This window comes from Saccopteryx bilineata, chromosome 7, assembly GCF_036850765.1.
Source record: "Saccopteryx bilineata isolate mSacBil1 chromosome 7, mSacBil1_pri_phased_curated, whole genome shotgun sequence".
NCBI classification, from domain to species: Eukaryota; Metazoa; Chordata; class Mammalia; order Chiroptera; family Emballonuridae; genus Saccopteryx; species Saccopteryx bilineata.
In genome coordinates, this window is record NC_089496.1 from 18,955,471 (window position 1) to 18,979,027 (window position 23,557).

Below are 23,557 nucleotides of genomic sequence, written 5' to 3' on the forward strand. Positions count from 1 at the left end.
TATCAGTTTTTATGTTACTTTGAAAGAATAATAACACCCATCAGGGCTGCAGCTGTGCAGTTGTGCAGGGGTTTTTAACTTCTGGTCACACGGACTGAAACCCAAGCTGAAGTCAGTCCACTCATCAAGGTATTGGCCTTATCTGGGTGGCATCCCCCTGGCAGAAGGCAAGCCCAGAGTGGGATGGTACAATCACACCCGGCAGTTCAGGCTGCGATGCTCTCCGCTCTCCGCAGGTGAGGCTGAACCAGGCGGGATATTGGAGAGAGTCTCCTCACTGAGCTCCAGCATACAGTACATGAGGCTGAAAGTCCTTTCGTGTGCTTTCCAACCCTTGTAACACCCTCTCCTTTTCCTTATTTTTCCGTAATGCTGATGAGTTAAAACCAGAATTAAGCAAAACAAAAATACATTTAAAAATAATGTTTAATGAGTATACATTTACAAAAGCAGTCATCTTTTAACATGGGAAAACATACAAAAATAAACGGCAAATGAGCTTAATAAAATTTTTCCTAGAATACATGAAATACACCAGTAGTGAAGAAAAAAAAAATTTTTTTAATGTAGATCCATTTGGCTCTGTTAAAAGGAATTCACTATTTTTATCTATTCCAAAATTATTCTTTCCACCTTACGTAAACTGGAGGAGTTGGCTGGGTTAGGGTGGTCAGATTGGTTAGATGGTTTTGGGTGGGAGGAGCTTGGGGAGGGAGGGAAAGGAAATTGGCTTCTCTGGTCAGCTGATGGGCTTTGGAGCCTTTGCAGTTGACACTGAGGTCAGGACCGCCAGTGTAGTGTTATTTCAACACCACCCGGGGGCGCTCTTTAACTTCTAGCTTCCTGGAAAGCTTTTGTTAAGTACACAGGTAGAGTATTTTTACTAGGTTATAAAAGTGGAGTCCATTTTACTCCAGGAAAGCTTTGTTACCTAGGTGTGGTATTTTCTATTTTTAACGATGAACTGTAAACCAGTTAGAACTAGATAGTCCTCAACCAATTCTCTAGCTAAGGGCAGTCTCCTACTCTGAAACACTTGGCTGTTTGGCATAAAATGGAGTGAATGAGTAGTGGCATTTTTCCTCTCTTTCCCACTGATGGTCTAGGGTGGGCACCACACACCACAGCTCTGCTCAAAATCTTCAGATATTTTGTGTCTTTGCGTGGGTGGATCAAGGATAAATTACTGGCTGATATGTTCTGTGTAACTTCTTAGTGAACACAGATTGAAATAAAAAACAAGACCTAAAGGGGTATGACGAAACTAATACCCTATCTATTACCAATGATAGTGCCGAGGTCATTTTAGAAATAATTTTGCAATATATATCAAATGCTATTAAAAGTTCTTTAATTTTTAAATCCCAATTCTTGGCAGCATTCTGAGGAAATAATTAGAAATATGGAAAAAAGATGTAAGTGCTAAGGAATTCTCTGAAATGTTATTTGTTTTAGCAAAAAAAATGAATATAACCTACATGTTTTATTAAGGCAGTGGTTAATAAACGCTCATTTGATGTAATATTATGCGTCTATAAATTAAATACATATACCATGTAACTAAGAACAAAGCTGATAATATCTTAAGTGAAGAAGGATCTAAAGTTGAGTATACAGTGTAGATAGAACTATTTTCAAACAGTTTTGTAGAAAACTATCCTGGATTATGGATAATGCTTAATACATTTTAATTGTTTTGTATAATGTCATGTCATGTAGACTATATGGTAATCAAAGTAAAAAGGAGAAAAAAGAATGATATTGACAGAGCAAGTGAAAATGTCAAAACAAAAGCCTTTTGGTTATTTCAGTATGTAGGAAGATTGTGCATAAGGCCTCTATTAGCTCCATTTATGTGTCGGAAAGATAATCTAGTGAAGGTCATCCTGGAAATAGAAATATCAGCACAGAAAAATGTACTCATCTTGTATTTCAGTGAGCATTTGAGAAAGAACCGTGTCTCACGTCACAACTCCTGCTCACACCTGTCTGCCCCTAACTCTTCCCAGAATTCTCTCTCATCCCTGCATCCGTCTCACTTACACTTCCATTATTCATTATTTCACAGCTTGAACTTACAATGAACTATGACACATTATAGAAGTTACTGTTTTATACTAGAAATCCATTTCTTAGATGATTAATAAACTTTTGGAATATATTATTTACAAAGCATAATATAACATCCAAATAAAACCAAACCTAATCTAGTGCAACTTTACAGCATTTATTTAGCTTGCTATCTGATATTCTGGTTTACTTGAACTTTTTGTGCAAGGGCTTTTAGTAACACTGTCTTGCTCATTGTACATTGAGAAAATCCAAGTGGGTATCCTTCGATATTAACCAACCTTTCTTGTAGAGAAGGGATCTTTGAACAACTGTATAGATTTGCATATACTATATCTGGCCCATACTTCAATCAATTGTAGTATTTTGTTGTGTTATAAAATTGTTCCCCTATACACACTTTTATTGGTAAAACAAAAATCAAAGAGCATATTGAACTCCATAATTTACTATGGTAATATTTATAATCACCTTCATGTCCAAAAACCAAAAAAACCTCATTTCTTTTACTTCATTTGGCTTTCATCTTCAGACACACCTAATAAAGCCTTTATCAGTGCCCACCATTTTAACTTTTTATTTTCACTCCACTCAGTTCTTGAACCAAAGAAGTAACATTTGCATGTACTTCCCTTGGAATTTGCAGGACTCTGGTTATGCCTGGTGACCACTAGATGCTTCAGAGTGTGCAGATACAGGGCTAATCGGGATCTCAGCCCAGCAGCCTCCGCAAGAAGCCGGACCTGCATGAATTCATTACCAACCAAAGGTAAAGAGCTGTTCTCTTCCAATCTCCCCATTTCTCAAAGTCAGGCAACCTGTCCATCACTGTTCACAAACTTCAGGTCCTGGTGGAGGAAAAACGTTGTCTTTATGGAGCCCGTTATTCGTCTCTGAATATATAATCCAGATCTCTGGGTGAATCCAACGTTGCTTTAAATATCTGTTTTTGCATTGAATGGCGATTGTGAAAATTTCGTGTTCCTCTCCCAGCCCTGGCGGATCCGTGTGAGAGTCTTGTCTATACAGGGCAGGATGAGGATAAACTTGATGACCAGCACGGTGCAGGGAATGATGAGGGCTATCACGTGAGCTGAAGGAAGATACCATCTGAGATTGGCGGGATTGAGGAATCTCTTTCCACCATATACCAGCGTGTGAGCTGTGCACAAGATCAGGGTCAAATAACCCAGTTTGGACTATAAAAGCAAGAAACAAAAAATATGTCAATTAACACTATTTACAAAGTGTTACATAGTTTGCTCAGAGCAAAAACACTCTGAGCCAGTGAAGGATATTTGTCAACAACCACAAACCTTTGAAACCTATCATCATATTTAGAACACTTCTGAAGAAAGCATTAACCCTCCTTCACGATGATAAATATCTTATTAAGGAAAGATTGTGTTTACAAATGACATGCTGGTTTCATCTTAACCTGGCGGATAGGAAAATTTCCCAGGAGTAAACTCCTTTGAGTTAGAATGAATAAGGCGCCTTGCCTCCTTTCTCAGTGGTAAATGCTTTCCTGGATTACCTTTTCTGGGGTTCAGAGATGAGACACTATCTGTCCTTAGGAAATACTCTGTTAGGATATGTAACTGACTAAAAGCACACACTAGCTAATTTCTATCACAAAAGCTCAATATTTATTTCTTATCTTCATGTCTTGAATAAAGGCACTAACATGAGAAAATGTTGATTGCTTTTGGTCCCTGGAAGAAACTGTAAGGTTTTTGAAATTCAAATATTTCTATAAAATGCAAACCTAATATCAATTACTAACGGCCTATTCTATATTGGTTCACTATGAACGTGCATCAGAATAATCTGGAGGGCCTGTTAAAACAAATTGCTGGGTCATACCTCCAGAGTTTCTGATTCATCAGGTCTGAGAGGGCCTGGGGATTTGTGCATCTAACAAGATCCCAGGTGCTGCTGGTGCTACTGATCCTGGTACCACACTTTGAGGACCACTGGTATATAAGAGTAGTTAGAAAACCCCTTTAATGAAACATCTGGTGGTTGATATATGTAAAAAACAGATCTTCTCTGTTACAGACCAGCATTGAGTCTGGTATGATGACAGCCTAGCATAGCTTGTTTCTAAGGTTTTATACTTCATTTCATTATATTGCTTATATATCAATGTGTCCTAGTCTAAGGTTGATTTTCAGAAGTAGAATGTTTTGTCTGTGGGTTTCTGTTCACCTTGCACTGAGTGCATCTCCACACAGGAAGTACAGTAGTTGCTGGTGCTTTTCCCTCCAGGCTTGTAGCAAGGGGTGCCCTGCTAGGAGTCAAACCATCATGAGGTCTGCCTTTTGGTACCAGACTTTAGGATCTTCTATTTTTTTTTTGTTTGTATTTTTCTGAAGTGAGAAACAGGGAGGCAGAGAGACAAACTCCTGCATGCATCCAACTAGGATCCATTGGGCATGCCCACCAGGGGGCAATGCTCTGCCCATCTGGACTGTTGCTTTGTTGCAACCGGAACCATTCTAGCGCCTGAGGCAGAGGCCATTAGAGCCATCTTCAGCACCTGGGCCAACTTTGGTCCAATGGAGCTTTGGATGCAGGAGGGGGAGAGAGAGATAGAGAGAAAGTAAAAGGGGAAGGTTGGAAAAGCATATGGGAACTTCTCCTCTGTGCCTGGCTGGGAATTGAACCCATAACTTCCACACACTGGACCAATCGGCTGATAAGGTTGCAGGTGGGGGCCATGACCCCTCCTCCCTTAAGTGGACAGAGGGACACTGAGAAACTGGATGTTCTAGGTCACTACCCCCTGGGCATCCAGGTGACTAACTCAGGTTTGGAATGTCCCCTAGTTTACTTACAGTTAATCTTACATAAATCACTGAAAGCTACGTTTTTCCTTAATGACCACCAGCCCCCACCCTTAAATCCCCTATTTAACCCTACCTGTTAGAGAACCGGGGGCTGCTCTCCCTTACGAGACAGCCCGGCGGGTCTTCTCTCAATAAAGCCTGGTTACACTGGTCTTTCAGACTCCGATTGAGTCTATCACCAGCCAGGGTGCATTTTCGAATTTGAACTGATTTCAGTTGCTATTTTTATGAGATTGCTAGAGAAGTGATGGAGCAAAATGACAATTCACGCATGGTATGAGAGAAAAACGAGAATATTTGCAAAGCCAGACTCATTTTGCACTAAACGTAGAGTAAGTCTTGAGGTCCTTACCTGGACAAATCGGAACTCTCTCCAGTTGACCACGTTGCTCACTGATGGCAACGAAGTGATCCCCAAGAGGACAAACAAGAAAAATCCCAGCATTCCCAAGGCCAGATAGGAGTCATTCAGCCAGGCATACGTGGTATTAAATGGATTTTCCTTCTTGGATATTGCCTAAGAATTATTATAAGCAATTTTTAAAAATTACATTAAAAAATAAACTGCTTAAACTTTCAAAAAGTACTGAAAACATGGTTTCTTCGCCTAAGGTAAGTAATATGACATTTCTTAATAATCATTTGAAAATAATTGTAGATAAAATTACACTAAGAATTTTTTTAATTTTTTTTTTTTTTCTGAAGCTGGAAACAGGGAGAGACAGTCAGACAGACTGCCGCATGCGCCCGACCAGGATCCACCCGGCACGCCCACCAGGGGCGACGCTCTGCCCACCAGGGGGCGATGCTCTGCCCCTCCGGGGCGTCGCTCTGCCGCGACCAGAGCCACTCTAGCGCCTGGGGCAGAGGCCAAGGAGCCATCCCCAGCGCCCGGGCCATCTTTGCTCCAATGGAGCCTTGGCTGCGGGAGAGGAAGAGAGAGACAGAGAGGAAGGAGGGGGGGTGTGGAGAAGCAAATGGGCGCTTCTCCCATGTGCCCTGGCGGAGAATCGAACCTGGGTCCCCTGCATGCCAGGCCGACGCTCTACCACTGAGCCAACCGGCCAGGGCCTTTTTAAAATTTTTTAATTTTAATTTTTATGAAAAAGTAATTGGTTCTTCTGGGACTTTATTGTAATAGTTAATTCCAGGAACTGTATACAGAGTTTTAATTGACCCTGTAAATCCTAAAACAAAGTAAACATTTACTTAAACCTTCTTTACCATATGGTTTTTTGTTGCTGAAACAAAACTTGATGTTCTCAAATGATGACATCACGATTCTGTTTTTCTGCTGTATATGCTAATTATTCACAACTTTGGGTTCCTTCATGTCTATAGGTTGCAGTACAGCGTCGCGTCTTTCACACGACAGATTGAGGGAAACCGGCCCCGTCAGTGTGATTCTTAGTCAAGGACCTTCCATGTATTTGTGAGGAGAATAATGTAGAGAAACTCGCAGAAGCACCATCACTGAGTTGCTGACTAACAAAATAACTCTGAGACTGAAGTAAGATTGGTCAAAACCAATCATTTCCTAACTAGAGGTGATGTATAGATAGCACTTCCTGTGGGGTTGCTTTTAGACTCCTGGAGTTGATTCTATGATTTTTTTTTTTTTTTTTGCTTATGCAGAAAGTACTATTTGCCATTTGCTTAAAAAACTAAACAATTGAGGACAATTCCACAATTAAAAAACATTAATGGGGTTATAAGGACTCTTTTGTTAATTTGTTTACATTTTTGTGACACGTGGGAACAGTCCACATGTGTCACATATGGACTTATTTTCCAAATTGTCGGTCTTGATCTTCAAAGGGAGGTAGCATGCATAAACCCAGAGCTTGAAAATGTGTTGGTTTACATTTACTGATTGTGTCTCAAAGGAATTTAGGTAGGTGCCATAGGTGTCCTGAGCTCTCAAATCTGTCATTTTGTCAGGATCCCATCAGTCCTGGGAATACGGTTCTGGACTCAAGGGGACCTAGGAATATTTCTTTCCTTCACAATGGCCATATGAGATCTCAACTGGATTCACTCAAAAACAAAGCAAAAAAACAGATATGATGTGTCGAATTCTAGTTACTTTAGAAAATAAAGATGCTTAGAAGACTGATTTTCTATAACTGTAAAATGGAATAGAGTATCCTGTAGCAGGATGCTTCTTTGACTGTAGGAATAAGAGAGTAATAATGAGGAGAGAATTACCTGGCTAATGGTCTGGTTTCCTATCCGCCATCGTACATAATAACGAATAGGAATCACAAGCGTGTAGAGGACGTGGAGAAAGGCAAACCCAAGTGCTATCAAGCCAAGCTGTTTTCTGCAAAGCATCCAGTGGTCAAGCCAGTCCGGGAATCGGCGGTATTTGGTACCTCTGTACAGCTGCAGAATGGCAGCAATAACACCAGGCAGGTACACCACGGCCAGCAGAGTCAGTGCTGCTATTGGAAAGATGCGATTTGGAATGGAAATAGCCAGGCGGAATGTGCTATCTTTCTTTTCATAAACGTAAGGGTAGATGATGTCTCTGATAACACAGTAGACAAAGAAGAAGACACACAGAACAGCTGACAAGTAGAAGGGGAACTTCCACATTGGAAACAGTTGCAGGGGGTAGTTTTCAATTTCACTGGCTGCCATGAGCGATCCTTGGTCCAGAGGAGTCAGTCCGAGAGAACGAACTATATCCATCACTCTGTGCTTGGCTTTGCTGTCATTCCCGCAGACAAGCACCTGAGTTGGAAAGAATTATATTTATGTTTATTCTTCCTTTAATCATTATTTGGAAGGTCAATAGAAATACTGCTTAGAACCAGGACTTGTAGCGAACTGCTCTACCAACAAGGATGTTGCATCACCATATTTAATGAGATGATGCTTTAGACTTACACATGTTGTTGGATAGGTAAGTACTACATGGTTTCAGGCACATCACATTGATGGGACAAGCCTTTTTCTTGGCCTCACAGTGTGAGTAGTTTGATGTTTCTTTTGTTTTGGGTGTGACACATCACTTATGGAGTGCTTCTAATCTCAGAGAATAAAGGAAATAGGCTCATTAAGGTAATGGGAGTGGAAGGGATATCTATCAACAGTTTTAGCTGTGTTATTTTCTAGTTCTAACGAGAGGTTGCTAGAGACTGACATCACTGGGTTCCATCAGTCCAAAAGCTGAGAGTGCAGACAGTGGGAAATAAATCATAACTGAATATCCTAGTTGGTTAAGCCCAAGAAAATTAGTCATGTAGCATATTAGCGGGATGAAATAGTGGATATTTTATTTTGGAATTATAGTTTGGAATCTTTGAGGTAAGTACACATTAAAACATTCACTTTTTAGCCTGACCAGGTGGTGGCACAGTGGATAGAGCATCGGACTGGGATGCAGAGGACCTGGGTTTGAAACACCGAGGTCCCTGGCATGAACACGGGCTCATCTGGCTTGAGCACAGGCTCACCAGCTTGAGCATGGGGTCACTGGCTTGAGCATGGAATCATAGACATGACCCCATGGTCACTGGCTTGAAGCCCAAGGTCGCTGGCTTGAGCAAGGGGTCAGTCGCTCTGCTGTAGCCCCCTAGTCAAGGCACACATGAGAAAGTAATCAATGAACACCTAAGATGCTGCAACAAAGAATTGATGCTTCTCATCTCTCTCCCTTCCTATCTGTCTGACCCTATTTGTCCCTCTCTCTGACTGTCAAAAACAAAACAAAACAAAACAAAAAACATTCACTTTTTAAAGGTTGAGTGTAAGGAAAATTCATCGTTTAGTGTTACCTGCCGACTCGCATCCAGTGCTCCTGACTGGAGAGCCCAGGCTGAGATGGTATTAAACGCTTTCACTACATGGGCTCCTGGCATCAGCTCAGCGAGGTGCTCTGCATTCGATTCTGGGTACTGATTGATTTTGAGGTTGTTGCTGACATCGACCAATATTTTTCCACGGAGAACCTCAGTTAGTTCCGTGAGAAAATCGTAGTGTTCCCTGTGGAGGGCTATGATTATGATGTCAGATTTCTTGGCCGCTTCTGAATAGCTCAAGACTCCTGCACCGTTGGGCAACAGACTGGACATCCTAGGGTTTCGACTTCCAAAAACAATAGAATAGCCACACTGGAGCATTTTAAGCCCCAGAGATCTTCCAAAATCTCCTGTTCCAAAAATACATATGGTCTCTTGCTCCTCTGAAGACACCATTGTAAGGGGAAGCACATCTGCAGACGTTTTCTCCATGTCTGAAAGATAATGATAATACAAATACCCGATAAAACATGAGTGCTCTGGGCAGTGCAACAATTAACTATTATCCTCAGAAAACAGTGGTTGACGGATGTTGTTTTAAGCTTCTGATGGATTCCCCAAAGCATTAGGAAGAAATAAAAATTGTCATATGTATTCTTATGTGTCTTATTAACAAAATCATTGATGAAAAGGTTCTGTTAGGTAAAGGCATGCAGTAAAAAAATCAAGACATTTACTGGTGGATACTTTATGCACACGTTTTGCAATTATATTATATTTATAGAACACTTAGATTTCCAAAAGTTCTCCATCTGCCTGGCTATCTTCTCACTTCTCTAGTCTTTTATCCTATTATATTATTTTAGAAAATTAATATGGTAATATTATATTATAATAATATATTATAATAATATAGCCACTTATATTATTTCTCACTGTTACATTAGAGTGAACCTTTGCAAACAAAATACAGATTTGACATAGTTGCTGGTATTCTTTAATGAGATGGGTGATGTCTTTACTGACATATTCTCACTTGGATCATTTTAATAATTGCAAAGAGAGTGATTCTGGGGTCTATTTTGAGTATTTGGCTGCCACATTCATTTGTTCTAACTTTCCATAAACTTTTTTTCAATGAAGATATTGACTACACAGCACTACTTTTTGTTATTGTTGTTCCACCTATGACTAGCCTTGTCGCTTTGGGTAAGTTCCCCAAACTCTCTGTGTCTCAGTGCCGTCAGCTTTAAAATGAGAAATTAATAGTACCTATTATGGAGACATTAGAAGGATCAAATGACTTAGTTGATGTTAAAACAGTTTTTGAGACATAGTAAATTAGCTATCAATAGATTACTTCATAATCTACTATCAATCTGTTAGTCATCTAATTAATATAGTCTTTATATAAATTTTATAAATTAAGGGTTAATTAGGCTTCTATAACTGTATTTATTGCACATTCATGAACTTTATCTGAAACGTCTTTCAATAATTCTTAAGGAACTTCTGTCTCATTTTTTTCTTATAAATAAAACCTTACATGAAATGGCTTAAGAGTATAGGAATTTATCAAAATAGAGATGCAAAAACAGCTAAGTCTCAATTTCTCCCAATTGTAATTCTTTTACATTTTATTTTAATATTTGTCTCTTAAAATGCAGCATGGCAATCTTATGTAACAGACTTGGGCTGTTACGCCAGCCACTAAAATTTACTTTATTTACTCTTCCACCGTTAGAGACATCACTGTGCAAACTGAAGATACAAAAGCAGTAAGGAGATATTAAATATCACTGGATGACTTAACAGAATGAGATATAGTAATTAAATTAGAGAAGTTCTCAGGTGGATCATTGCATTGGCCACTTCTCGGGTTCCACAGCAAATCCTCCTGGTCTGTGTCCAGTCCCTGGGCAGCAACTGAGTGCTGCTCAGGTTCCAGGGCTGAGCAGAGGCTCACTCTGCAGCCCCACATCTTATAGCTCTTGGTTCTCGCCCTGGGGCCCTTCTGATACCTGTCTCTGTGTAGCGCTCAAGACATGTCCAACTTATGGGACACCCGTAGACCAATGGGACTGAGGACTCCATAGATAGCTGCTTCCTTTTCATCTTCTGGCACAGAGCTCTGACAAGTTTTGCAAGGCTCCTTGGAAGGCCCCCCTGGATCCGAGCACCACTCATCGGTAGCAATGGCCAACGTCGCGCCCTCTTCGTGCCTTTGCCACCTTCCCTGGTTTGTGCTGCTTGCCCTCCTGAAATCACTCCCTAACAAACTACGGTACCTGAGCACAAGCCTTTGTCGTAGCTCTGCTTGCTAATCAACCCAGGAAACCATGCTATTTTGATTATTTTTTTAATGAAGAAAAAACATGGTCAAATCTGTGGTTACCATAAAATAAGTAGGATGATGAAATAACATGTAAAGAGTAAAAAGTTAGTAATTATTTGAAAGAATTTACTTCCTTACTCTTGGGAAAATACCCTAGTAATAGCAGTATGTAAAAATGAGATGTATTAATACTCTAAACCACAAGAGAAATCATTTTACAGTAAGCACTACGTAAAGAAGGAAGTTACGCCTATTTCAGACTATTTGTAACTCAAAATATCTCACTTGTGTCAACATGGATATGGAGGTAGTAAGATTTCTTGTTTAAAAACTCAAAATACGTTCCCTAGTCTTATTTTACTCTTTGCTGTAGGATGAAAGGAACAAAGAAAATAAGAAAGGGGGCAAGTGGGAAGCAGAGTTATGAAGGGAAATATGGTTAAAATAGTTGAAACATAGCATTGTGGTCTCCTCTCTTTCCTTCAGCTCTTTATGAACCTCAGGTACATAACAGGAAACACAACAAGAATATCCCCTGGTTTGCATGACCCCCTGGACTGGTTTTCCCTCCTATGGAAGCATTTCCTGGAGAGGCTCCTTGAGAAGAGGGCAGACAGGTAATGTGATCCAACACAGGTGTTTATAGCGTTAGAGATAAGCAACCAATGATGCAGATGCCAAGATAGCAAAATCGACTGTGAAAGCCGTGGTCTCCTGCCACTGAAATGTGTGCGTGTGTGTGTGTGTGTGTGTGTGTGTGTGTGTATGCGTTTGTGCGTGCGTGTGGGTGTGTGTGTGTGTGCGTGCGTGCGATAAGAGGGATCAGGTGGGGTCATGTAAAGTGTTGCCCATTATCTCCCTAGGTCCGCAGATCCCACCGCCATGTTTCGGGACCTGAAGCAGCATTCTGCTCGATGTTCCCATGAGGACGCTAGGGCCAGTCTGGTGTGTTTACTTCTCTTATCTCCCAGAGCTCAGACCTCAGAGGCCATTTCCAGCTTCAGAGGATTTTAGCATATGACAACCATGGGATGCCCAAACTGGATTACAAGGATTGTATATATCAAATGCTTATACTTAACAAATCAGTGACATTAACAACAAAGAAATCTTTTCATCTGAAATAATTATAGACGCACAGAGAGTTGTCAAGTTAGTAAAAGAGGTCCCTGGCATCCTTCACCATTTCCTCCAATAATGGAAAAAAATAAAATGGAACAGGCACTGCTAAGAGAGTCACTTCATATAGATTAGAGGCGGGAGGCTGTGAAGGAAGTGATCTTAGCACTCCTTGCGCTTCAGTTCTCAGAGCTGCTAAGTTGCTAAACCTGTTGCTAAACTCAGCTCCAGGATTACTCACAAACACCTAGCTGCTCTGTGGACACACACAGACTGGTGTCTTCCTTGTAGTTGGTACCCCCTCATTTGCATATGGAAACTAACCAGTCCCTGTTAACCTGCCAGCAACCCTTCACTTGCATGAAAGAATTGTACTCTGTGGCTTTTGCCTTAACAGACCCTGCCTTTGTTTTCTCTGGAGGGCAGCTTGGGTTGTTACCTGAATCAGAGATTCAAATCTTTCAAGACCCCAAATAAACTTTGGAACTGTTTTACCTCCTCATATCTTTATTAGTTACCACCTGCAATGATTATATTTATATGGCTCTCGTCCAGTATCACCACTAGGAAACTGACATTGGTGCAAGTGTGTGCAGAGTTCTGTGCTATTTTATTGCACGTGCAGGTTCGTGTACCCACTGCTGTCATCAGGGCACAGAGCTAGTCAGGTACCACCCTTTACAGTCATACTTACCCCTCTCTGCCTCCCTTGGTCCCTGCAGACCATCGATCTGTTCTCTAACTCCATAATTTCATCATTTTGAGAATGTTATATAAATAAACCCCCATAAAGATGTAACTTTTTCTTACTGTATTTTTTTCTTTCACTTAGAATAATGCCCTTGAGATCCATCCAAGTTGGTGCTTGTATCAATAGTAGTTGGACCTTGTTTCTTGCTGAGTAGCAATCCATGGAAGTGGACCTTTTCATTTGCTCATTTGCTGCCCGTATGTCCTGTTTAGTTAAATGTCTCTTAATGTCTTCTGCCATTTTCTAATTGGATTGTTTGTTTTTTATCTTTGAATGTTTATGTATATATACTGGATATGAGTCATTTGTCAGATATATGCTTTCACAAATTTTTTCCCAGTCTGTAGCTTTTTCTTTCATCATCTTAACAGGGTCATTCACAGAGCAAAAGTTTTCAACTCTGATGAAATTAAGTATATATTTTTTTGGGTGTGTATGGATTGTACATTCGATATCATGTCTAAGATTTCATCACTAAACCCTAGGTCCTCAATATTTTCTCCTAAAGTTTTTATAGTTTTATATTTTATATTTAAATCCATTATCTATTTTGGGTTAATATTTGTATAAAGTTTGAGTTTTAAGCCAAGGTTCATTTTTTTTGCATATGAATATCTAATTACTTCCCTGTCATTTGTTAAAAAGATCATCTTTCTTTCATTGACTTGCTTTTTACCTTTGTAAAAAGACAGTTGTCTACACATGTGTGGGTCTGTTTTTGGGTTCTCTACTCTGTTCCATTGATCCATGTGTCTACCCTTTGCCTCCGACTATAGGTATATAGTGAGTGAGTATTAAAATTGGGTAGCCTGATGCTTCCCACATTATTTTATTTTCAGAACTGTTTTAGATATTCTAGTTGCTTTGTCTTTCAATATAACTTCTAGAATACTTGGCATATAGATATATAGCTTATAGTTAACAAATCAATGCTTTTTAACATATGCAAAAAATGCAACGTAACCTATTTGTTTTGTTTAGGAGATTATCCCAGGCTGTTTTAAAATATTAATTGATTGTATACTAAAGCATGATAGCCATCTACAGATACCTGATAAATGGATATAAAGTTAAAATTGCCTGATGGACTTTCATCCTAGCAGTAGATTTCTGTGCAGGCATAAATCTCATTTGGAGAATAGAGTGAAGTAAAAATTTTAGAGTCCTGTGTATCAGCAGCCAGAGACAAAATGGCCCTTTGCCTCCCCAGCCCTGGACTACACCTGTTCCCCATTCCTCTTAGAAAGGAGAAGAGGGTCAACAACCCAGTCAGGCCCCTTCTAGAAGGTGGCACTTTCTTGCCTTACTCTTAGAAGAGGGGCTATTTGTCTCCCCCAGCACTTTCATAGAATGAAGAAGAAGACATATGAATACTTATGTATATAAGACCATTTGTAGAAGAAGAAGAAAGGAAGAAAAAAAATCTTCCTTTCTCTGGTGCAGATGGGCCTGAAAGAAAAAATTAGCCTTCATGAATTCCTCCTATATCTTTTATTCTGAGAAATCCACAAAACATAGAAATGAAATATAATAAGTGATAAATTCTTTTATGTAAAGATTCAACCTTAATTATGTACATTAGTCTTATTGGTTTTTAAGTACACCAAATTTTACATGTATATATGAACTAATAATGCAGAAAATGTATGACATAAAAAAGATTTGGAGGTGATCATAAAACCAACTTTTAAGACAACACTATCAACTTCACAACACACACACTATTGAGTAATAGAACTAGTGTGCTGAGGACCTTAATAAAATCGTAAGTAGACAAATGAAGCCCACCCTACAGGGTTTGGTTTGGAGGGGATGGAAGAAGGGAATGGTGGTACAGACAGAAGAAGTCTTCCTGGCATTCCTTCCAGTGTTTCATTTACTCAGCAAAACAACTTCTTAGAACCACTAAGCCTTAAAAAATGCAATACCTCTGCAAAGGATTAGGAGAGAATCCAGCGGATTTCAACCTTGGTGCACACTGGAATCATGGGAGAGCTTTTGCAAAATACTGATGACCAGACCCTTGGGAGTCTGACTATGTTGGTCGGATAGAGCCTAAGCATTGTTTTTTTAAATTAAAATTTTACTTTTTTAAAGCTTCCTCAGGTGATTCTATTGTAGAGCCAAGACAGTGAACCATTACCTGTTAGCTTTCAGTGGTTCTCGTCTCTGGTCACATTATAATCAGCTGGGCAGCTACTAAAGGCTACGGTATCACAGGCTCAAATTCTGAATCTATAGAAGCTGGTCTGAAGGAGCGCTGAGGTATTTTGCAAAAGCCAAGTGAAACAAGCAGTCAATTCTAAGGAGCACCCAGGGCCAAGAACCACTGGGAATGAAAAAAGATAAGGATTTATTTTTTGAAGAGGAGCTGTGGGAGGAGGAAGGCAGCGGGAGATCAGGGTGTTGATGAGCTTATAAGGAGATGCAGCAAAAGCAGAAACATTTTATCTGCTTTCCATTTTTTTCCCCTAAGTAATCACTGACCAGGTCTGAGAGTCTAGAATCTGCATGCCACCTGAACCTGGTCTCGAAGCGTCAAGGGAGCCAGACCCAGGACTTGGTGTCAGACTGCAGGTAAGCTTTGCCTGTAACTTTCTCCAGGAAACCTTGAACGGTTAGTTGTCTCCACAAAGTTAGTTTGATTAAATCCATCCACGTATCTCCGCCCGTCCTCCTTAATAGCCACCCTCACACAGTGCCAGACAGTATCTCGTTTATCATCTGGATGACACCTTTATTACAGACATTCTGCCCCTTTCTCCATTTGAGAATTCAGCTTTAAATTCTGAAATGATTGTTCCTACAAGCGGTTTGAATCCCTGGGACAGTATGTGCTTTGGACACCCCTCAGCGTTGGTGCTGGAGCACACACACAGTCATTTTTGGCAGCTTCCAGGGAGTTAGAATACAAATGACTCTTCTAAACTCTGTAAGATGTGATAGGGTTTTTTTTTCATTTTAATTTAATGCCGTAAACAGTTTTTTGTTGTTGTTGTTGTTTATTTTTTAGTCCTTCCTCTCTTCCTGTTTTATTATTCCTTTTGAATTTCAACCTGAAAGCCCAACATAACTTGACAATATATTTATAATGAGTTGTAACCCATGAATCAAATATGTTTTTATTTCATCACAAAGTTTAGTACAGGAGGGTGTTCTGCAATTATGCCAGCTGCCTTGTGATTCAAAACATTTATTTTGATATATACCAGGGACAATGGGAAAGCAAAAACTATATATATATATTTTTAAAAAGCCTGCTTAGCTCTGGCTGGGTAGCTCAGTTGGTTAGAGCATCGTCCCGAAATACAGAGGTTGCTGGTTTGACCCAGATCAGCGCACATCCAGCAACATATTGATGTTGCTCTCTCTCTCTCCCCCTTCCTCTTTTGCTAGAAATCCATAAATAAAAATGAAGAAAAACCTCTAAACTAACACATGAACCTGTCCCATTTGCTCATTGAGTTATTTATCTATTTAGTGAGATCAAGGCTCTTTAGGGAAAGCAAACAGGTTTACATTTAAGCATACAGCATTTTATTGAAAGGTATATGTTACTGTAGCAAAATCAAAGGACTTGGGTTTAAAGTCTGATGACATATAAAGACTGTGCCCACAATCAGTGGATTTTTCTTATTCTTTCTTTTTTTTAGATGGTTCAATCTTCAGTCTATATGTTATTTGAAAATATAACAGGATATTTCTTATTTTTGCCTTGTAGTTAGAAGCCGCTCTGACTGTAAGAGCCATAGGACCACCAGAAATATATCATTTAAAGTTCTTAATCTAAATAAAGCGACCTCTGCAGGTTTGTTGCGATAAAAGTGATTATTTCAATTGTTTTGTGAGAAAATGTTATGTGCATCACAGCAACTTAATTTACTAATGATTAGTTTTAATGCCACCCACTAGAATGACACAAAAGGAAATAATCTTACCTTGGAAAGTTTGATCCAGTCACAAGGGCATAACTAACTAGAACCTTTACATTAAGGTTCTGTGGGGATAGATTGCTAATAATCAGAACTAGCTCGGGCTTGGGCGGCAACCAAAATGTTCCTATTCGTAACATTTCATTACTAACAAATGAATTACCAGGACAGCAAAGTAATACAGGTCTATTTTATCTATTTTAATTGTGCTTTAGGGAAAGAAACATTTTTAATTTACATTCTTGGGTGAAATTCTAGTTCAATTAAAAATATTATTAATATATGTATGTTTTCACATTTAGATCTCAACTCCATCTGTCAAGATAAATGAAAATTATTTTCTGATTTCCTGGCCAAGAATTTCATCAGGTAAGTTCATTATCCACTGTTGAGGCTGGTTAGTTCTTTCGATTAAAGGCTGGGACTCATAACAACAAGGTCAGGGGTTCAGTTATGTCTGAGTGTATTCACCTTAACTTCCATTTACATTCTTATTCCTGAACAACTTCTTAGAAATCTGCGGTTCATCAAAGATTCAGTCTCATGACCAAGACCTGGATTTTCACCTTCAGAAAAACAACCTTCAATGATTGAGTGGCATCTGGCTTGTACACACTACATAAGCATTGCTTATTGGATAATTTGGTGATTACAACAAGTCATTTAATTTTTAGTGTAAATTAATAGGTTTTGCTTTCTAGTACTACTGTAATCAGAGATAGTTAGAAAGTGATTTAATCATTTCAATTTTGAATTAACTTTGTTTAAAGTAATTTCCTGTGAATAGTCATTTACTTTTACATTGAGGCCACTAGGCATTACTACATACTTGATAAGAGCAGTTTTGCTGTATTTTTGAACCCTCCCCTTGAATCCTGTGGTGGGAGAATTCCATTGTGCTTCCAAGTATCTCTTAACCATTTTTAGAAATCTCCAGAGGGTGGTTCACATGTTCTTATGAATACAGTTTCCTTCATCTTCTTGGGGATACCATTTTCTTCCATTTTACTCCAGCTCTTGCAAGGACTCCCAGTGACCACAGGGCCTAATGTTTGCCAAGGTCGGCGTGACCTGTGGGGTCCGGGCTGGCCTGGCAGCTGCTGGTTTCTTAGCTCATGAGAGAAAGTGCTCTGGAGACTCTGCTCCTCTCTGTGTTTTACTCTGATAAACAAGCCTGGGTGCAGTGTTTGGTGGATAAACACTTTCTAAGGAAACAACCTAGGATTTCAATCTTAGTTCTTTTCAGATACGTGGCCAGAGCCAGCTTGCCAGTTGAGAGCTTGAAATCAGCTGTGAAGGGAGTTTTCACATCATGGAAATCAGGAAATGCTACAAGCCAGGATAGTTTCCCCCCTTAAAAAGCTATTTTTTATGTTACTGGGTCTTTCTCTGTCTCTCATTCACTTCTCCCCAGAACTCGGGCATGGAGCTGTGGAAATGGGAAAATAATTGGGCTGACGAGATGATACATTATTCCAATCCTGACTCCGCACATTAGGCCCGAATCTCTTTCCGTAGGGACCTCCCTTCTCAGAAGACTCCTAGATTCTTAATCCAAACAGAATCCATGTGGCTCCTCGCCCCAAGCAAGGTGCCAGATGCGCCCCACCCCACACATGGAGTTAATACAGTTTGGACTGTGAATCTGATACCACTGCTAGACTCGTGGTCTCCTCAGGGACATACATTCAGGGACCTTTTTGTGTACACACATCCCCAAACACACATCTTCCACACGTGACTTAAAAAGAAAAGGGAAAAAAACCCCCTCAGTTTGGGATCTCAGTCTAAGATCACTAGCTAGTGGCATACTCTCAGTATTAACTATAATGAACCTCTTAGCAACCTGCTAATTGCTTTCTCTTTGATCTCCTTCCATTCCCCATCCCACCTCTGCACCTATGTCAGCGCAATCAAAGGGATGAAGGAATCATTTTAATACTGAAGAAGAAATAACTAGAAGCATAATAATTTTTTACAAGAATGATTTTCATGTAACTTTTTCTTTTGAACTATTCAATAGGCCTTATATCTTATGACATGCCCTGAGGGATTACAGAAGAGCTAAAATGTTTTACTTAAGTTAAACTAATTAAAACCTTTGGAAACTCAATATTCCAATTTTTATGACCCCAGTTAAATGCCTTAGTTGCATTATGTCACTCTTGAAAACGAATTACTCTTAGAATGAATTAGACTCCTCTAAGTATTATAGTTACAAATTTATTATGAAACTTACCCAGTATAGCAACATAATGGGGTTACTAAAATTAAGGTTAATGAGAAGAAACACCAAGGTTTCTGCAGTTTCTTTTTCCTTTTAAAAATGTAGTTATAGCCTGATCAGTTGGTGGCACAGTGGATAGAGCATTGGACTGGGACACAGAGGACGTAAGTCTGAAACCGGAGGTTGCCTGCTTGAGTGAGGGCTGATCTGGCTTGAGCGCGGGCTCACCAGCTTGAGCACGGGATCACTGGCTTGAGTGTGGGATCATAGATATGACCAATGGTTGCTGGCTTGAACCCAAGGTCACTGGCTCAAACAAAGGGTCACTCAGTCTGCTGTAGCCCCCTCCCCCGCCGTGAAGGCACATATGAGAAAGCAATCAATGAACAATTAAGGTGCCACAATGAAGAAGTGATGCTTCTCATCTCTCTCCCTTCCTGTCTGCCCTATCTGTCCCTCTGTCTCTCACTAAAAAAAAAAAAGTTATAATAACTTCCACTATTTACTTTATGTACCAAGCAATCTCATGCTTCTTCTCAAAAGGCAGGAAATTAAAATCTGGACACTTGATGTATTAACTAGTACAGTACAGGGGACACCGATGCTCATAATCTACTATGCCCAGAATGAGCAGCATCTTCCAAAAATAAAAATCAGTGTTACCAATGATATCTTGGTAGGAGCTCCTATTTCCAGCAGATGTACTGGACAGCCCCTCTGTGCCTGGCACTGGCTACGCACAGGGATGCAATGATCAGTGAGACCCTCCTGGTCCTCAGGTGCTCCATCTCAGGGAGGACAGAGAAACCTAACCAAGTGACTGTAATACAGCGTGTGAGGCCCTGAGCAGAGGCCTGGCCAGTGCAGATCCCAGGCTGGAGAAGGGGCGCTGATCTGCCTGGGAAACAGGACAAGAAAAATTTACCAAAATCTGTGCAACATCACTTCAGCCACTATTGAACTTGGCTCAAAGCTATTTCCACACCCTATAAAAAGAGCAAGCGTAGATGAAAGAAGCATATTCACTGTTGATGGCTGAGGCCCCCTCCTATTCCCATGCCCCCCAGGGTTGGTACAGTCACCACTGAGGGCATGATTGCAGCCCCTTCAGTATTTGGAGCCACGGCCAAAGTCTATGTCCCAATAATCCTCTAGGCAGGTACTATATAGATCACCTCTTAGCTTTCTTTATACTCAGAATGCTAGTTCTTAACTTTTCAAAACTGTGAACTTTATTTCATCCTGACATTATGATTTAGCATGCAATCTACATTTAAAATAAACATATTTTCTTCAAACTCTTTAGAAATATGTTATTGTCAAAGTACAATTGGGCAAGAGCACTCCACACATAGTTGAATAAACAAATCTAGAGCATTGTGGAGGAGCATTTAAGTTAGGATGGCTGTGTCCTGCCTAGTTCATCAGAGTAGAAATATTTCTTTTAGTAGACTATTGCATTCTTTCTACAGTGATATATTTCTAAAAGATGATTTTCTTTTTTCTCTGTTTTTACGTTGAGAGGAGGGAGAAAGTGAGTCAGACTCCCACAACTCCCTGACCAGGATCCACTCGGCAACCCTGTCAGGGGCTGATGCTCAAGTACTGAGCTATTTTTACTGCCTGAGGCTGATGTGCTCCAATGGAACTATCCTCAGCACCTGGGGCCACACTTGAATCAATTGGCTGTGGGAGGGGCAGAAGGAGGGAAGGGGGAGAGGGAAGTGGGGAGAAGCAGGTGGTCACTTCTCTTATATTCCCTGACTGGGGATTGAACCCAGGACGTCCATATGCCAGGCTGATGCTCTATCCACTGAGCCACTCACCAGGACCTAAAAGATGATTTTTAAACAGTGCAAGCATTCTTTGTTCTCTTTTTCTTAATGATTTTGGAAGAAAATTGTTTATGCATACTACCACTACACACACACATATTTTCTTGTCATGCAATTTTAAGGATTAATATTCATTTAGTTATTATTTATCTAGCTCTATTCCTTCCAGAACTGATTTCTTCTCAACAATAACAAGTGTTAATTCAAATAATTTTGGAAATGGCCTAAAAGTCATTCAAAATATTTAGAGTATGTGACACGTCATGTGCAACTTCTCAGGAAGTCTGTCTAAGTATTGACCCATTCTCTTTGGATGCACAAAGAACAAACAGGTGACTTCGGAGGTCTTATTTTTACTATCTCAGGCCTACTATTTTAAAAAAATTACATTCAGAAAAACTTCTTATTCTAGATTTTTTAAAAAAAAATATTTTTATTTATTCTTTTTAGAGGAGAGAGAGAGGGGGGGGGGAGGAGCAGGAAGCATCAAGCCCAGGCAAGCCCAGGGTTTTGAACTGGTGACTCAGCGTTCCAGGTCGACGCTTTACCGACTGTACCACCTCAGGTCAGGCTTATCTTAGATTTTTATGTTAGGATGTAAAGGTAGGTATGGATGCAGTCACATAGAAAACAATCTCTTCCTCAGAGACAACCCCAAGGAAACCACCTACAAGGTGCCTTAGCAAGTCCTCAAGTTTGAAGGATGATTGTCTTATTATAATTTGTTTTTGCCAGTAGCTTATTAGTCTTCTTAAGATTTTAAAAGCAGTTGACAAGATTCAAATGACTTATAAAGAGAACTAGATGGTAAGGATCATGAAATGGTGAACTGTGTAATTAAGGGTGACTGCAGGGTCAGCTACTGGGGAGACTTTAAAGGGTAATCTACATCCTTTTAATAATTGCATTAATAATGGTAGAGTATTTCAGGGTGGGTCTTCAGGAGACAGGGAAGTGTAGAGTGACTGCTCAGGGTTTCTTTGAGTTTGAAATTCTATGACAGATAGACCTCTTTTTCTTAAATCTGTTCACAACAAGGCTCAACACCCAGGGTTTTCAACTTAGTAACAGCCTTATAAAAATTTATTTGGTTACTTCTCACAATAGTTAGCAAGCTTACGCAAGGCAGAGGCTGGAAATCATTCTTAAGCTCTGGGTCAGGCCTTGTACATGCTGCTTTCTGAACTTCAGGTTGCTGTGTGAACTTTATTCAGCAGAACCACAAACGTTGCCAGATGAAGAAAGTGCTATTGCCCAATTTCTCTACACACATGTACTATTTACTTTAAAACCGCGAAGCCTGACAAATAGGGAGTGCTTTATCCTGTTTTATGGGTTGGCAGTGTTTGCTACGCAGGTAGAATTTTATACCGTGCTAAATCACAGCATTCTCAAAAACTTGGGGCTTTGCAAAACGCCATATCTCAAAGAAGTTATTACTTCAGATAAATGTGCCATTTTATAAAATTATATCCACTGTATCAGAAAAAAATGTCCTCTCATGTGAGTGGCATTTATGAGACTGCCATTTAAAGGGAATAGGACAGTCTCACATAGCAAGGCTGAAGGTTTTGAAAACTGAGAATATTCTCTGAATGATAAATGTGGTAAAGTCTAAGATTCTTGTATGGGAAGAGACTCTTTCCATTACTGCGTAAAAACAAAACCTGCATTACTATGAAGAGAGTAATTACTTGGTTATACCTATAGAATTAATAAGAAGATTATAAAAATATTCAAACCTGCAAGCATCTTTAGTCATGGATTTTCACCTTGTTAGAGTTGGGCTTTGCAGACTGTCTGGTCCAATAGTCTTCTATGTTACATATGTGGAAACTGAGGCTGAAGTGTTGAGCTTCTAGTTACAAGTAGGAAAGGAAATTCCAACCCCCTTCCAAATTCCCAATCCAATTCACTTTCCATCACACCAGTCATCTTTTAAAGAAAGTTTCTGAATTACCATCCAGAGGAAAATTATCATTTTGCAGCCTCTGGACAAACAGAACCAAGGCTTTGTTTACTCTTTGAAATAAATTACATTTCAAATAATACTTATCTGGAAAAGCAACTGCCAAGCTATAGAAAGAAATTTAAATCAAGATCAAGGATGGAAGTGGTTACATATCTCAGGATGAATTTCAGCTCTTGGTCAAGAAGTGACCTCAGGTCTGAAACTGCAGAGATTGCCAAAACCACGTTCTTCCAGGCTCCTGGCGGGTACCACAAGATCGCTTTAATCCAGAAGTGAGATACAGAGAGGAATCCAAACTCCGAAGTCTTTTTCCTCTGCACTCTGGTGTAGAGATAAGCGATTAAAAAGCTAGGAAACTAGACGCTTGCTAAATTGCTTAACAGATTGCACGACACCCTTTGCTGTTTACCCGGAGAGGGTGCAGGCTAGATGGGGAGTTTGCCAGCACCTTCTCCCAGAGCCAGGAACTCGGGCACAGGGGCCCTGAAAGGCGAGGTTCCAGGTTGGCTGAAGCAGATAAGGGAGGTGGGCCCTGTGGCGAAAAGTACAAGGCAAATAGCCAGCAACGTGACCCACCTGCGGGAGGGGTGCTTCCAAGCTGCTACCGTCTGGGCAGCAGCAGCTGTGCGCACAGCTGGCCAGGCTGGGAGGGTGAAGCTTCCAGCGCTCCAGCTCAGGGCTGTGGCTCGCGGTTCTCGCTGGTATAAGAAGGCAGAGA

At 40.1% G+C, this 23,557-nt stretch overlaps 1 protein-coding gene across 2 annotated transcripts; it reads right to left on the minus strand.

Annotated features, from left to right (window-relative positions):
- Positions 1–414: 414 nt before the first annotated feature.
- STEAP4 (STEAP4 metalloreductase) lies at positions 415–23,538 on the minus strand. 2 transcript variants are annotated; one of them, XM_066238402.1, is made up of 5 exons: positions 23,416–23,538; positions 8,705–9,162; positions 7,131–7,658; positions 5,275–5,439; positions 415–3,269 (listed from the first exon to the last, which is right to left on the minus strand). In XM_066238402.1, the coding sequence occupies exons 2-5, from the start codon at positions 9,158–9,160 to the stop codon at positions 3,006–3,008; spliced, it is 1,413 nt and encodes a 470-aa protein (XP_066094499.1). In that variant the 5' UTR covers positions 9,161–9,162; positions 23,416–23,538; the 3' UTR covers positions 415–3,005. The 2 variants fall into 2 exon arrangements, with proteins under 2 accessions (XP_066094499.1, XP_066094498.1); XM_066238401.1 differs by lacking the exon at positions 23,416–23,538 and adding an exon at positions 22,610–22,777.
- Positions 23,539–23,557: the final 19 nt, after the last annotated feature.